This window comes from Elgaria multicarinata, chromosome 11 (genome assembly GCF_023053635.1).
Source record: "Elgaria multicarinata webbii isolate HBS135686 ecotype San Diego chromosome 11, rElgMul1.1.pri, whole genome shotgun sequence".
Classification (NCBI taxonomy): Eukaryota; Metazoa; Chordata; class Lepidosauria; order Squamata; family Anguidae; genus Elgaria; species Elgaria multicarinata.
The window spans coordinates 37,427,397-37,442,049 of record NC_086181.1 but is presented as its reverse complement, the minus strand read 5'-3'; the positions used below and the strand labels follow the sequence as shown (position 1 = coordinate 37,442,049).

The window sequence follows — 14,653 nt, the reverse complement described above, 5'->3', positions numbered from 1 at the left end:
ATTATGCGACTGTTGCTCTCTCAATGAAGAACACCAGAGGAAACTTCTGCTGAGAAGTGTGAGGAACTTTTTTCTTGTGCAAAGTGGTTCAGAACCTGCAATTTTGAATTAAGCAATTATCTCCCCTGCAATTATCATATTGAGAATAAATACTTCTACTTCTTCTCTATGTCCCAGGGGAGTTCCAGGTGCCAATAACAAAACAATGAGCTGATACAAAGCAAAACAGTTAATAAATTGAGGGAATTAAGGCAGAGAGGGCTCCATCCGTCTTATTGCTGATCCATTTTACTCTCTATTCCTAGCTCTGAACGCACTGATGGAGTAGTTATTCAAGATACTCAGGGGCACTTGGATGACAATGGAACAGGCAAATTGAAGTCTGGAAGGAAGCTATTCACACAAGATGCTGATAATCATGTGCTTAGTATTAGCACTACTGCCTCAGAGAGCATGGGATGTTCTGCTTGATAACTGTCTCATCAGTGACCCTCTTCCTATCAATCACAAGTACTATCACTCTGGAGACATCAACATTGCTGGCATTATTTCTCAGATCTACACATTTTCCAACACTGTAACCTTCAAATCGCATCCCTCTCATGAACTCCTTGGTGACCTCATGTAAGGTTCCTTAATCATATCACTTTCCAGAGGGGTAAGCTCTGTTGGTCTGTTCAACCAAATTAATGATGAGTTTGGGGGCACCTTGAAGACTTGCAGACTTATTATGGGAAAACCTTTTGTAGATCCGAGTTTGAAACTGAGCTAGTCACTCTTTATTGTTTTAATCATATCCTATATCTGTCCAGATAATATTCTCATGAAAGGTCACCAATTTCACTTTAATTTCAGTTGGTTGGGAGTGATAGGGACTGCACTTCTCTTTCTTTCATTATAGAAAGCTTGATTAACTTTTCCTGTGCCTATTATTATTATTATTATTATTATTATTATTATTATTATTATTATTCCTCCATTGTCCCAGTGCTTACATCCCAAGCATTGAGTTGTGACTGCCACTCATTGTTTATGACTTTCCTGCAATATGTTAGATGTGTGGAATGACAACTATTTGCATTGTCTTGTATTGATGAGGGTGATTATTAATTATTATTATTATTATTATTATTATTATTATTATTTTCAAAATAGAGGAGGGAGATTGGCACCTGTATTCGCTCTCTGTTTTGCTTTAAGTCATTTGGAATAACTCACGAAATGAGTACTATGTGAATTGTTATGAATTTCCAGACACGCTTCATATTTATAGGCAGATTTTGAGGTTATGATCCCATGGGACTTAGACAGCATCCCAGGGGTGGTAGGGCAGAGTTCTGACCTCAGAGCTGGGAATTGGAGCTCAGACCCCATTGTCCTTCACAGCCACTATGGAAGAACCATGATGGCTTCTCTTTGAGGTCAGGAACTTCTGTGAGGGTTTCTGTGAGCAGGGAGTATCCTGGAGAGGTCAGGATACAAGCTATTCTGAGGCCTCTCTAGCCTCCTTCCCGCCTCTTCTGAGACCCTTTTGCTAGGTGCCCCTGCCCTCTTTTGTATCTTGTCACTCAGGTATAGCTCCTGCAACTTTAAGAGTTGTGATGAAAAGAGAATTACACCAGGTGCTGCATGCATGACACCTGCTGAAATTTCCTTTTCTATACAACTGTTAAAGATACAGTACTCCTGTCCTCCATTTCATATGGTTGCCCTAATTAACTGTTGGGGCCCATTGACACATACCATATACCCCTTTCATTCCACTTCCATAGTGGAATATCCTGCTTGGTGTAGATGTGCCATGGGCCCCAACAGTTGTCAGTGTACTTCAGTAAAGCCGTAGTGTAGATCCTGCAGTGCACTTCAATACCGCTATAAAGCAGTAGTGTGGCTCCTGTCTTTTATATACTGCTTTCATATTGTTTTCATGATGGAATAGCCTGCTTGGTGTAGATGAGCCCCTGAACAGGAAACTACATTTTTTTAAAAAAATCCAAAATAAAATAATATAAAATGGAAATGTGAGTGCATGTTCGAACATTTACAAACATTGTCAGAGAACAAATTCTCCTGCTCGCCCACAGCTTCAGGGTTGCAAACAGGGCATGTTTGCATGTCTTGCAAGTGGAAATATCTTTATCTCTGTGTGCAAGTCACTTTGAAATAGCATTTAGTTGTTAGATGCAACACATACATTTAATAATATCAGTAAGTACAGTAGCAACAACATCAATGCACAGGGACAAATGAGGTTATAAAGTGATAACTGAAGGCTAAGAGCCATAGCACACTATTTTGTACGTCAGTGTGCCAGTGTTTCATCATACTGCCCTGAACTGGAGCCGCACCATCTATTTTGCACAATATATTTGCTAAACATTTGTTGAATGGAAATGTAGCACACTCTGTTTCCTGAAGCAGAGGAACTCTGATGCAGCATGGCAATCCCATTGCAGATTCATGACTCAGATGTACCAGCACACCCTGGCCTTAGTGTTTGCCGTAAAGGAAATCAACGAAAACCTCCAGAGTTTGTCCAACGTCACCCTGGGCTTCCAAATCTATAACAGCCATTTTGTTGCAACCTGGATCTATCTTGCTGCAATGGAACTTCTCTCCACATGGGGCAGATTCATTCCTAACTACAAGTGTGACAGGCAGGATAATGCAGTGGCTGTCATCGGGGGCCCTAACTCAGATGTGAGTCTCTTCATGGCAAACATTCTGTGTGTCTACAAGGTTCCACAGGTAAGATGTGGACATGGAGCGTAGAACTTCAAGCTAATCATGCTTCTTTGGTCTTTTCATTGAGGGTTTCTGAGACAGAAAATGGCACAATAATGTCACACCTTGCCTGCTGCTTAAAGGACAAATCCATACTCAGATGTCTTTTCCCCCCACAGTGGAGGCACATAGCCTTAGACGGGTTACTCCTCCCACTCACACTAATAACCAGGAGTGAGCAAATCATGCTTGAACACTAGTGATCAAACAACTTATTTCATTTCTGCCCAGCTGGCAGGCAGATGCTTCTAGATCTTGAGTTCTCCATCCAAAATTTTGAGGATAATTGTTCAAACCAGACAATGAGTAACCTGCTCTCATGCACAATGGTGAATGGGATTTATACTGAGCTTAATCACTCTGATAGGCTCAGAGGATTGCGGTGATCCTTAATAAAACACTCAAAATGCTCATCTCAAGCTCCTCAGAGGTCTCAGGGAAGGACCTCTCAGTGGAGGACCAACTGTATTATAGATCATGGGCACATTTTCTCAGGGGATCAGTCCCCAAGGAGAAAAGCCCACCTGTAATGGAGTGACTGTTTCCTCATTTCCAGAGGACCTGGCAGAATCCCAGGTGGTACACTCACATGATACTGAACCCTAGTATAGCAGAATGGTTATCACAGACAGGTGCCAATGTAGCCTGTCTGGAGGTGGAAGCAGCAAACCTTAGTGTGGAGTACCTGGAGGGCTGGGACCCCCCCACCACGCACCATCAGTGAGATAGCCTCACCCTTGGATGATGATGATAATGATGATGATGATGATTTCATACTGCATCTCTGAGGCAAAGCCCAGGAAAAGATGTGAAGTCCCATCCCCCACTCCCATCAAGGAAAAAGAGTGAGCAGATCCAGGAGAAAAACTGGGAGATCTATTTCTCCACCTCATCCTTTTCTCATTCTAGCACATTAGCCCACAGTTTTCCTTCTAAATTTGGGAATTATAACCCTCCCCCAACCTATTAATTAGTCTAAGATACCTCATGTTTAGTACAACATGAGCAGGATGTACTTCGGTACATTAAGAAGTTAATCTTACCAGACTTCTCCCCCAAAGAAAAAAGGGGACTGTGAACTTTATGGTGAGGAACTCAAGGAGTGCCAGAACTTTTTTTCTGAAGACTTTGGCCACAGCTAGACCTAAGGTTTATCCTGGGATTATCCAGGGTTCACCCCTGCCTGAGCACTGGATCCCCTGTGTGTCCCCTAGATGAACAGGTTTACCCCTGGACAATCCAGGGATAAACCTTAGGTCTAGCTATGGCCTATTTGATCACCTCAGTGGGTGAGCTGTCTGGTGAGGAACCCCTCTTCTTTTTTTGGAAGAGTTTTATACACCCTCTCCTCAGAAATGGAATAGACATGTATTGTCAGGTTCAACTAGCTGAGGACCTTCACAACTCCTTCTTCACGGAGGCCTTTGTAAGAGGAGGAGTGGTCGATCTATTTAGGAAGGTGCCTCTCCCCCAAGCCCTGAGAAGCCAGTGAGGAGTTTCCAATGACAACAGCAGAAGAGCCAGTTAGCACCTCTAGATTGTTACACTTTTTAATATATATACAAAAATAATCCCTCTACATTTTTTTCTCCCTTCATCCTGATGTTAGAACAACTCAAAGCATCTCAGATCCTTCCACTATCACCTTTTGGAGATTCTTTGAAAATGTTCTAATAGAATGAAAGACATCCTCTTATTTCCAAGACTGATGGAGGTTAATTGTTCCTTAGGACACATTAGGTAGCAGTTTAAAAACAGGAATTCTAGGAATTTAACACTTCTTCTGACAGAATGACAATCTGTTTTGTCTGTATTTCAGAGAGTACAGATGTTTCAGTTAGCTAGAAAATCTTTCTCTCCAGACAGTTGATTGACTTTTGGCGTCCAAGAAGGTTATTGTCTAAACTCAATGGTGTTTGATATTTGCAAGTCTTTCTCTACCATGTGGATTTAAAGGTAGCTTGAATATAATAAAAAAAAATCATGGTCTTGAAAGGTAGCTTGAATATATTAAACAAGCAAATAAATAGATTTTAAAAATTCTCTGGGTAGTTCACAAAAGTTAAAACAACCAGAGACAAATCAAAGTATAAGACAACAGTATAAAACACAATATAAACATATAATATAAAAGCACAACCAGGGTAGAATCATGCAGCAATGCAGAGATCTGTGCAGTTTTAAAATACAGATTTAAAATACAGATTTAAAATAGTGAAGTTAAAAGACTAACTTTTGGGAATTGCTAGACCTGGTGGAAAATCCGGGGGAGAGAAGGGGAGACCTCGCGTTATGAATAAAACGAGATCTCGCCCTGATTCACACGCGAGCCACAACGAGCTCTGGAGGAGAGCCATTGTGGCAGCCATTTTTTTTCTTTTAAAGTGGCAGCAACAGCGCAGGAGCCAGGAAAGGTAAGTGGGGTTGTTGTTTTTTTAAAAAAAATTCTCCATCCCCCCATCCACGATCTCCCCCCATGGCTCTATTCTCCTTCCCCCCTCTGTCCGCGATCTCCCTGCCCTGGCTCCGTTCTCTCCCCCCCCATCCACTATGTCTGATGCCTCCCCCGCCTGATCACCCCCACCTGCCATGCCTGCCCGATCACCCGCCCGTCATGTCCGATGCCCCCTCCGCCCCCCCAGCCACGATCTCCCCACCTTGGCTCCACTCTTCCCCCCCACCATCTCTCCTGACGGATCTGCTCTTCCACCCCCCTGGCCCCCATCTCCCCCCCTGTGATTCCCCCCCAGCCCAATGGGCACAGCAGCTTCTCCTGGCTACTCGCAAGTAAGCCACATAGCCGGGGAAAGCCATAGAACCGGCTAGACCTTCCGCAGCCCCGGGCTCAGCCCAGGGCTTCAGAAATACCAGGCCACAAACGGTGCCGGTTATCCCGGGCCAAGGGAGGGTTTAGCCCAGACTGACCCCGGGATCCCCTGTGCGTCATCTGGATGCACAGGGGTGAGCCCGGGTATCAGCCCGGGCTAAACCCATGTCTAGCAACTGCCTAAGTCTTGTACTTTTCAGGCTTTGGGGTGGGCTGGGGGGCTTTTTCTCCATCTTTTGCCTCTTCCATAGTAGCATCTTCTGAAACTGGAAGTCGGTTGCTCCTTCACTAGGGAGTGCTCTTCAAGTCTCCAATGATATTCTCCATCCACTGCAGAAATGAATGTATCGGAGTAAATACCAATGTTCCTTTTGTTGTTTACATGGAGTAATGAATAAAGAACATCACTGTACCCTTTCTTCACCTATGGAATTTCATTAAAGAGGGAGATATCTCATTGTTCTTGAGTTAGATCCTCCCATTTCTTCCCTCCATATACTTATTACTGCTATTATAGCTCAGGTATGGCTCTGCTCCTGTGATGAATGATCAAAGTCAAGAAGGTTTCTTCCAAACATTATTCCCTAAAGAAGACCACCAGTATATAGGGATACTACAGTTACTGCTGCTCTTTAGGTGGACTTGGATTGGGGTAATTTTTGCATACTACAGCGGAGAGACGTTTGCAGAGACTGTGCTGCCCAAGTTTTCTCAGAGAGGAATCTGCTTTGACTTTATAGAAAAATTGCCAACTGTGTATTTTAACACTGATATTGCTGAAAAGGTGGCAGAGTGGGACAAAACATACACAGATATTATGAGAAGTACAGCCAATGTTGTGATCCTACATGGTGAAATTACCGCTATGATATTTTTGTTAACATTTCCGGCGTTTTCAGAAACTTTCGACATACCAGTGAAGACAAAAGTCTGGATAATGACGGCCCAGGTGGAGTTCACATCACTTCCCCTTCAAAGGTTGTGGGACATAGACATCATCCATGGTGCTCTATCCCTTGCAATTCACTCAAAGGATGTGATAGGATTCCAGAATTTTCTTCACAACAGAAACCCTACCTCAGATGAAGAAGATGGTTTTCTCCGGGACTTCTGGCAACAGGCATTTAACTGTGTGTTCCCAGACACTGAGGTAGAAAAGCAGAATGAAAAAATCTGCACTGGGGAAGAGAAACTGGAGAGTCTTCCTGGGTCTGTTTTTGAAATGAGCATGACCAGCCACAGCTACAGTGTCTACAATGCTGTCCATGCTGTGGCACATGCTTTGCAATCCCTGCATTCATCGGTGTCAAAACGTAGAGCAATGGTGGATGGAGTGAGGCAGGAGCTTCTGAATCAACAGCCATGGCAGGTAATGTCCTGATCACACAAACTCAGGAAAGTTTACACAGGTCCAATGTCAGTATCCAGCATGGATTAATGTAGGTATTCCTTTAGTGGGGGGTGGGTTTTTTTTTATTATTCTTTAAATTACATTTTAAATTTCTTTTTTTCATTTTGTTTAGATAGGGCCTGATGCTGATAACAGATGTGGCAGGAATAGCAGGTGCCATGAACATCCCAGAATGTTTATCCACCACAATATAAGGCCCAAAGTCATTCTGAGCAAATTAGCATGATGCCAGGTGCTGCAGCCACTTCCCGAGCGTATGCCTGGGCGGCCCATCCCCGATGATTCCTGTAGCACCCTCCTTCTCCTCCCTTTCCTCCTCTGGTTTTTCTTCCTCTGCTGCCCAGCTAGTTGCCTTCTAGGCACACTCACTTCTGTCTCTTGGTGCAGTGCTCTTGTTCACCTTCAGAGGGACTGTGCTCCCCTGGTAATTACTTGTAGTTATTTGCCTGCTGCCTGTCTGTGTGTGTCTGTCTCTGCTTGCCCACCTAGTGCCAGCACAAAGTAGCAGGGTCCTGGAGGTATGAGTCCTGGGCTTAAGGCTGACTTGCATCTGGCACTCCCGGCTACCTCCTCACTCTTCCAGCCTCAACCACCAGCTGCCTCTGCTTCCCTGCCTCCTTTGCTTCTTGGTGCCCAGCTAGGTATCATCTTGATTCAGCCACTATCTATAACATCTAGCTAATGTTTTCCCACTTAGCTGGGTGCTCCAGTTCCCATAAGTGACTGTTACAGCCTGACAGAGACGTTACTTACCTGCCTGCCCACCTGTCTCTGGCCTAATCTACACCGAGCAGGATATTGCACTATGAAAGCGGTATGAAAGTGGTATATAAAAGGCAGGAGCCACAGTACTGTTTTATAGTAGGGGTGTGCACGGACTCCCCGCTCCGCCCCGCGGGCCGATCCAAAAATTTCGGATCGGCCAGCTCCGCTCCGCCCATACTCCGCTCCTCTTCGCCGTGGAGCTCCGGCTCCGAATCGGAGCTCCGCAGTGGAGGGGAGTGGTGCCAGGTAAGGCCGGGAGAGGAGGGCGGGGGGGTACCGGGCCCTGCCGCCGTCGCCGCCCGTGCGGCGACGGTGGCAGAGCCCGGTAAGGGACCAAGGGGGAGGGGGGCCTTACCTGCCTCCGTCTGCGGTCCGTCGGCTTCTTCAATTTAGCCCGTGGTTCAACCAGGAAGTCTGGGCCGCAAGTGCGGCCCAGACTTCCTGGTTGAACCGCGGGCTCAATTGAAGAAGCCGACGGACCGCGGACGGAGGCAGGTAAGGGAGAGGAGGGCGGGGGGGGTTACTGGGCCCTGCCGCCGTTGCCGCATGGGCGACAGCGACAGTGGCAGGGCCCGGTAAACCCCACTTACCTTTCTGGCGGAGCTCCGGATCGAGGCGAAGGATCCGCCTTCACCTCGATCCTCTTCGCCACGCTCCGCCGGCCCCCCAATCCTCTTCGCCTCCACCTTAAGGGGAGGCGAAGCACCCCGCTCCATTTCTAATTCGCTGGTCCGATTAGAAGCGGAGCACATCCCTACTTTATAGTGGTATTGAAGTGCACTGACAAATATTGGGGCCCATTGACACATACCATATATCGTTTTCACAGTGCAGTATCCTGCTTGGTGTACATTAGGCCTAGGTCTCATACTGCCTGTCATCTCACTCAGGGCTATCTACACGAAGCAGGATATTCCACGATGAAAGTGTTATGAAAGTGGTATATAAAAGGCAGGAGCCACACTACTGCTTTATAGCAGTATCGAAGTGCACTGACAACTGTTGGGACCCATGGCACATAGCATATATTGCTTTCATACAACTTTCACTGTATTATATACTGCTTGATATAGATGTGTCATGGACCCCAACTGTTGTCAGTGCACTTCAGTACAACTATAAAGCAGTAGTGTAGATCCTGCTGTGCACTTCAATACCACTATGAAGCAGAAGTGTGGCTCCTGCCTTTTATATACTGCTTTCATACCACTTTCATAGTGGAATATCCTATTTGGTGTAGATGAGCCCTCAGCCAGTCTGGTGCAGGCATGTAATCCTACACTCAATAGGAGCCCACTTCAGTAAGTGACCCCTCCTTCACCTGACTATTACTCTATCCTGAATCTTAATACAGATTCATAGGCTAGCATCCCCCCTCTTCCTCACAAGCTGAGCTCTGCTTCTTGAAGAGGCAGATCTGAAAGCATCACCTGTGAAGGCCCTGGACCATCTTGATTAGTACCTCTGACATCCCTTATTCTTTGGGGTCATCTGATTTTGAAGGTTCAAGCTGTTCCTCTGAAGATGATTCAGTGGAGGCAATAATCCTAGAATACGATTCATCTGAGGAGTCCTTACTTGTCATTCCATGACAAATGGATGTCACCAGGTAGCAATACACAAATGGACCTCCTCAGTGGTGGCCCTCTCCCATGTGTGATTTGAAATGGGGAGGCAGAAATGGTGGCAAGTTTTAAATGACTCTTGAAATGCCCTTTGAAGATATACATACTCACCTAGGTTTTCCCTGTTGTTATCGCTCTGGTTTGTATTATTATTATTATTATTATTATTATTATTATTATTATTATTATTATTATTATTTTCCAACTTTTCCCCAATATTGGGACTCAAGATGGTTTACAAGTTTAAAACATATACAATTGTTATGGTACTATAATTCTTTTAATTTTTTGCATGATTAATTACTGATATTTCAGAATGGCTCCATTCAGAAGACACCTTAAACCATGGCTTTAACCACAGTGAATAAAGCAAAAAGCCTTATTCACCATGGTTAATCCTTGGTGTAAGGTGTGTTCTGAACAGGCCCTATGAATCACTAGGAGATTTTAGTATATTAACAGTATAAGAGTTTCATAATGCAGTATAATGTTTCAATTTAGCTTCACCACTACCTGCGAAGTGTTTCATTTAACAACAGTGCAGGAGAAAAGGTTTCCTTTGATGAAAATGGGGAATTGGTAGCAGCGTTTGATATTATCAACTGGGTCACATTCCCAAACAAATCTTTTCTTAGAGTCAAAGTTGGAGAGATTGACCCTAGTGGCCCCAGAGGACAAACAGCTACCATTGCTGTAGATGCTATTATATGGCCCAGCACCTACAACCAGGTATGGTCCATTCACCGTTAGGGAGGCATTGAATCATTTGCCCACTTTTCAAGAAGTAGATAATGGTTCAGGCACTGAAATACTTCTAGCACTGTGCTCTGCAATTTACCTGTGACCCATCCCATCCTTTCACCTATGAAAATCTAGAAGCTGAACTCTTCTAAAAAAAATTGTGGCCTCTAATGCTGTGACTCAGTTTGAACTCACCTACATGAAATTTCCCAATATTGGGACTCAAGATGGTTTACAAGGTTAAAACTGGATACTGTGCAATTGAGTTCCAATTAGGCATGTGTAGGAAATGTAAAGTTTAACAGCATAAATACATCCATGATAAAGTTACTTATTTACATATAGCAGCATAAGTAAATCAAATGCAACCATGCAATACTGATCAATCATATCAAGGGGAAGAATATTGATTTATTCATTAATTTCTACAAATGGCGATGACCCTGTTCAGACACCACACTATGCCATGGGGTTTAAGCATTTTGGGCTAAACATTATGACTTGGACCTCATCTACACCAAGCAGGATATTCCACTATGAAAGCGATATATAAAAGGGAGAAGCCACACTTCTGCTTTATAGTGATATTGAAGCGCATTGACAACTGTTTGGGCCCATTGACATATACCATATACCACTTTTGTACCGGTATATCCTGCTTGGTGTGGCTCCTATCTTTTATATACTGCTTTCATAGTGCAATATCATGCATGGTGTAGATGAGGCCTTAGTGTGTCATGTGAACCATGACTTAGGGCTCATCTACACCAAGCAGGATATTGCACTATGAAAGCAGTATATAAAAGGCAGGAGCCACACTACTGCTTTATAGTGGGACTGAAGTACACTGACAACTGTTGGGGCCCTTTGACACATCTACACCAAGCAGGATATAACACTATGAAAGCAGCATGAAAGTGGTATATGGTATGTGTCAAGGGCTCCAACCGTTGTCAGTGCACTTCAATACCACTATAAAGCAGTAGCGTGGCTCCTGCCTTTGTGAAACATTCCTAACCATGGTGTCTGCATAGCTATGGTTTAAACATATTCGCTAACCATTTGCTTTAAAAAGGTTAGCGGCCTAAGCATGGCTTAGAATGCCATCTGAACAGAGACATTGTAAAGTGTTTCAGTGATACAGAGATGGGCCGAGATCTGTAAAGAGTGGAAACATTGGCCTTTTTTCATATTATCAAAAGTTTCCAGTAGTAACTATTGTCTGAGTTCCCAAGAATGCATCACCTACCAAATGCTTATCTTGATGTGGTAGGGTGAACACCATTGACTGAAAACTTTGTCCAAACATGCTAATTAGATTCATTTCCATTTTGCCAGCATTTATACATTATTTAACAATAGGATAACCAGTGAGATATATCCAGTACATTCCACAAATATGTTTTCTGAATGTTAAAACATTATCAAATTTCATTGACACACAGGCACAGCCCATTTCTCTGTGTAATGATTTGTGCCATTTCGGTTATAGTAAAAGAAAGAAGGAAGGGGAGCCATTTTGCTGCTATGATTGTCATCCATGCCCAGAAGGGAAGATTTCAAACCAGAAGGGTAAGATCTATGAAGTCTAAAGCATCAAGTGTGGATTTAATTATTCATGTGTACATCGGGCTGTATAGGGAGACATTTCTCTCATGTGTTCACAGTTGAGTGGTGTTTGCCATTAAACCCTTATCTGACAACACCCCCAAACTATGCACGCAAGTATTTTGGTTGCATTTATTACCTCAAGCCATTTTCCAATATATCCCATGGTAGGAAAATGCCCTTCAATCTGAAATATGTCTGTGGTATCATGATCTGTGTGTTTTAAGTTCAAAATTAGTGAAATATCAAGATAAAACTTTAGGCAAAACTAATGGCTCCTCCTCTTCCTCCTCCTCCTCCTCTTGGTTGTGTTAAATATTTTACTTTACTTACACCACAAGAAATCTGGTGAGGTAAATCCTGGCCATGCTCCATGGAAACATCAATAGATAGAATTGGGGGGTATTTGATGCCCAGGTGTTTGTTTCCAGAAAGAAAAGTGGTTAGTGGCTGTGTAAATTCTTCAATGAAATGGGCACTTAAGATAAGTTTCTCAGTACTCCTTCTTGGATGAAGGGGATAACTAAACCCAACACAGAAAAAATACAAGGGGAGAAACCAGTTCTCAAAGGTAAGAACAGGGAAACTGCTGGTGCAAAAGAGAGGGGGGGAGACCTTGTATTCAGCATCTAGTTACTTGAGAATGGTGCAAACAGGTTTTGAGCTAGCTGTCCTCCAGGCTTTGGCAGGTTGGTTACTGTACTGCACTGTGTGCAACACTGTCAGGTATTTAAAATATGTGTCTCTTTTTCAGACCAGGATAACTGTGATGAATGTCCAGAAGATCATTTTCCAAGCAAGGATCAGGCTTTTTGCATTCCCAAAGTCATCAGTTTTCTGACTTACACAGACCCTTTGGGGATCAGTTTGGCTATCATTGCTCTTTCCTTTTCTTTCATCACAATTTTGGTGTTTTCGATCTTCATTACGCACAAGGACACGCCCATAGTCAAAGCCAACAACCGAAACCTCACCTTCACTCTGCTTATCTCCCTTCTGCTCTCCTTCCTTTGTGCCTTACTATTCATTGGCCGACCTGAGAAGGTGACTTGTCTCCTTCGACAAACTGCTTTTGGCATCATCTTTTCAGTGGCCGTTTCTTGTGTTTTGGCCAAAACCATCACTGTGGTTCTTGCTTTCATGGCCACCAAGCCAGAGTCCAGAATGAGGAGATGGGTAGGGAAAAGACTGGCTAATTCCATTGTCCTTTCCAGCTCCTTTACTCAAGTCACTATTTCTGCAGTTTGGCTATCTCTATCTCCGCCATTTCCAGATTTTGACATGCATTCAATGACTGAAGAAATTATACTGGAATGTAATGAAGGTTCGGCTATCATGTTCTACTGTGTCCTGGGTTTTATGGGTTTCCTGGCCATTATCAGCTTCACAGTGGCTTTCCTAGGCAGAAACTTACCTGATAGTTTTAATGAAGCCAAATTTATCACCCTCAGCATGTTAGTCTTCTGCAGTGTTTGGCTGACTTTTGTTCCAACTTACCTGAGCACAAAAGGAAAATACATGGTGGCTGTGGAGACCTTCTCCATTTTGGCCTCTAGTGCTGGGTTACTGGGCTGCATATTCCCTCCCAAATGCTATATCATTGTGGTAAGGCGTGATTTGAATAACAAACAGCAGCTAATGAGAAGACATTATTAATGAATATAAAACTATATATGCCTGTTCTAGTTAAAATGAGCTATGAGTATGTCCCTTCATATGCAGTGGGATTCAAATTAGGCCGTTTCTACACCTGCTTTCCCCACCCCAGGATCATCCAGGGATCATCCTTGTACATCCAAATGACACACAGCAGATCCCGGGATCAGGCAGAGATGATTCCTCCATTTTCCTGGGATAATCCTTAGGTGTAGAAAGGGCCTTAGTTTCTGAAATTGGATTCAATGGGAAGTAATCATGATCGATTGAATCTGTTTTCTGCTTTTGCATTTATTCGATTTTCTAGTGGAATGATTGTAAAAATGGCGTATTTGATCCAAAAACTAGGGAAGGCAAATTAATTTAGTCCATTTACATGAAATTTTCTTCACATCTCTTAATGATCCCCAAATTTAAATGATGAATTCCTGGTTTAGGTTTTGGTTTTCATTTCTGCCTGTTTACTCATGGTACCTCATAATTGTTGTGGTATTCATTAGACTGCAGAGCCTTGTTCTTATTAGTTAAAATGCAGTCTCAGTTCAAAACCTTTCTGTAGTTTTATTCATATTCTAGTTAATTTTGTATGTACCAAATAAACCACGGGCTTGTTCAGACAGCACACTAAGCCATGTTTTGCATCAAATGGTTAGTGATGGTTCATATGACATGCTAAGCCATAAAGTTTAGCTATAAATGCTTAACCGCTGTGGCTTAGTGTGTTGTATGAATAGCGTCAGTGGACATGTCTAGACAACATGCTAAGCTAACATGCCACTAACCCTTTTGCAATGAATGGTTAATGAGCATGTTTAAACCGTGGTTATGTAGCCACCATGGTTAGGAATGGTTCACACAACATGCTGAGTCATGGTTCTTATAACACACTAAGCCATAATGTTTAGCTCAAAGTGCTTAACCACTGTGGCTTAGAGTGTCATCTGGACAGGGTCTATGCAGTCACTCACTGCACCTGTTCTGATGACACTCTAAGCCACAGTGGTTAAACATTTTGAGCTAATCAGTGACCCTGATCAGATGACACATTGAGCCATAAAAATACAAGCTTCTTTGACAAGATTTTTCAGGTCTTAAAGTGTGAGCAACTGGGGAGGGGTGGGCGAACTCACCCACATCTGATTCATCACACATTGGCCCCATCCCCACCACCATCCACACCCACCGGTTGGGCTGCATGAGCACTGACACTTTTACTCTTGCATAAATGGGGCATTT

At 43.5% G+C, this 14,653-nt stretch overlaps 1 protein-coding gene across 1 annotated transcript; it reads left to right on the top strand.

Annotated features, from left to right (window-relative positions):
- The first annotated feature begins 418 nt into the window (after positions 1-418).
- Positions 419-13,417, top strand: LOC134405746 (vomeronasal type-2 receptor 26-like). The gene is made up of 6 exons (XM_063136998.1): positions 419-624; positions 2,571-2,748; positions 6,129-6,980; positions 9,914-10,141; positions 11,599-11,725; positions 12,516-13,417. The coding sequence occupies exons 1-6, from the start codon at positions 419-421 to the stop codon at positions 13,415-13,417; spliced, it is 2,493 nt and encodes an 830-aa protein (XP_062993068.1).
- The last annotated feature ends 1,236 nt before the right edge of the window (positions 13,418-14,653 follow it).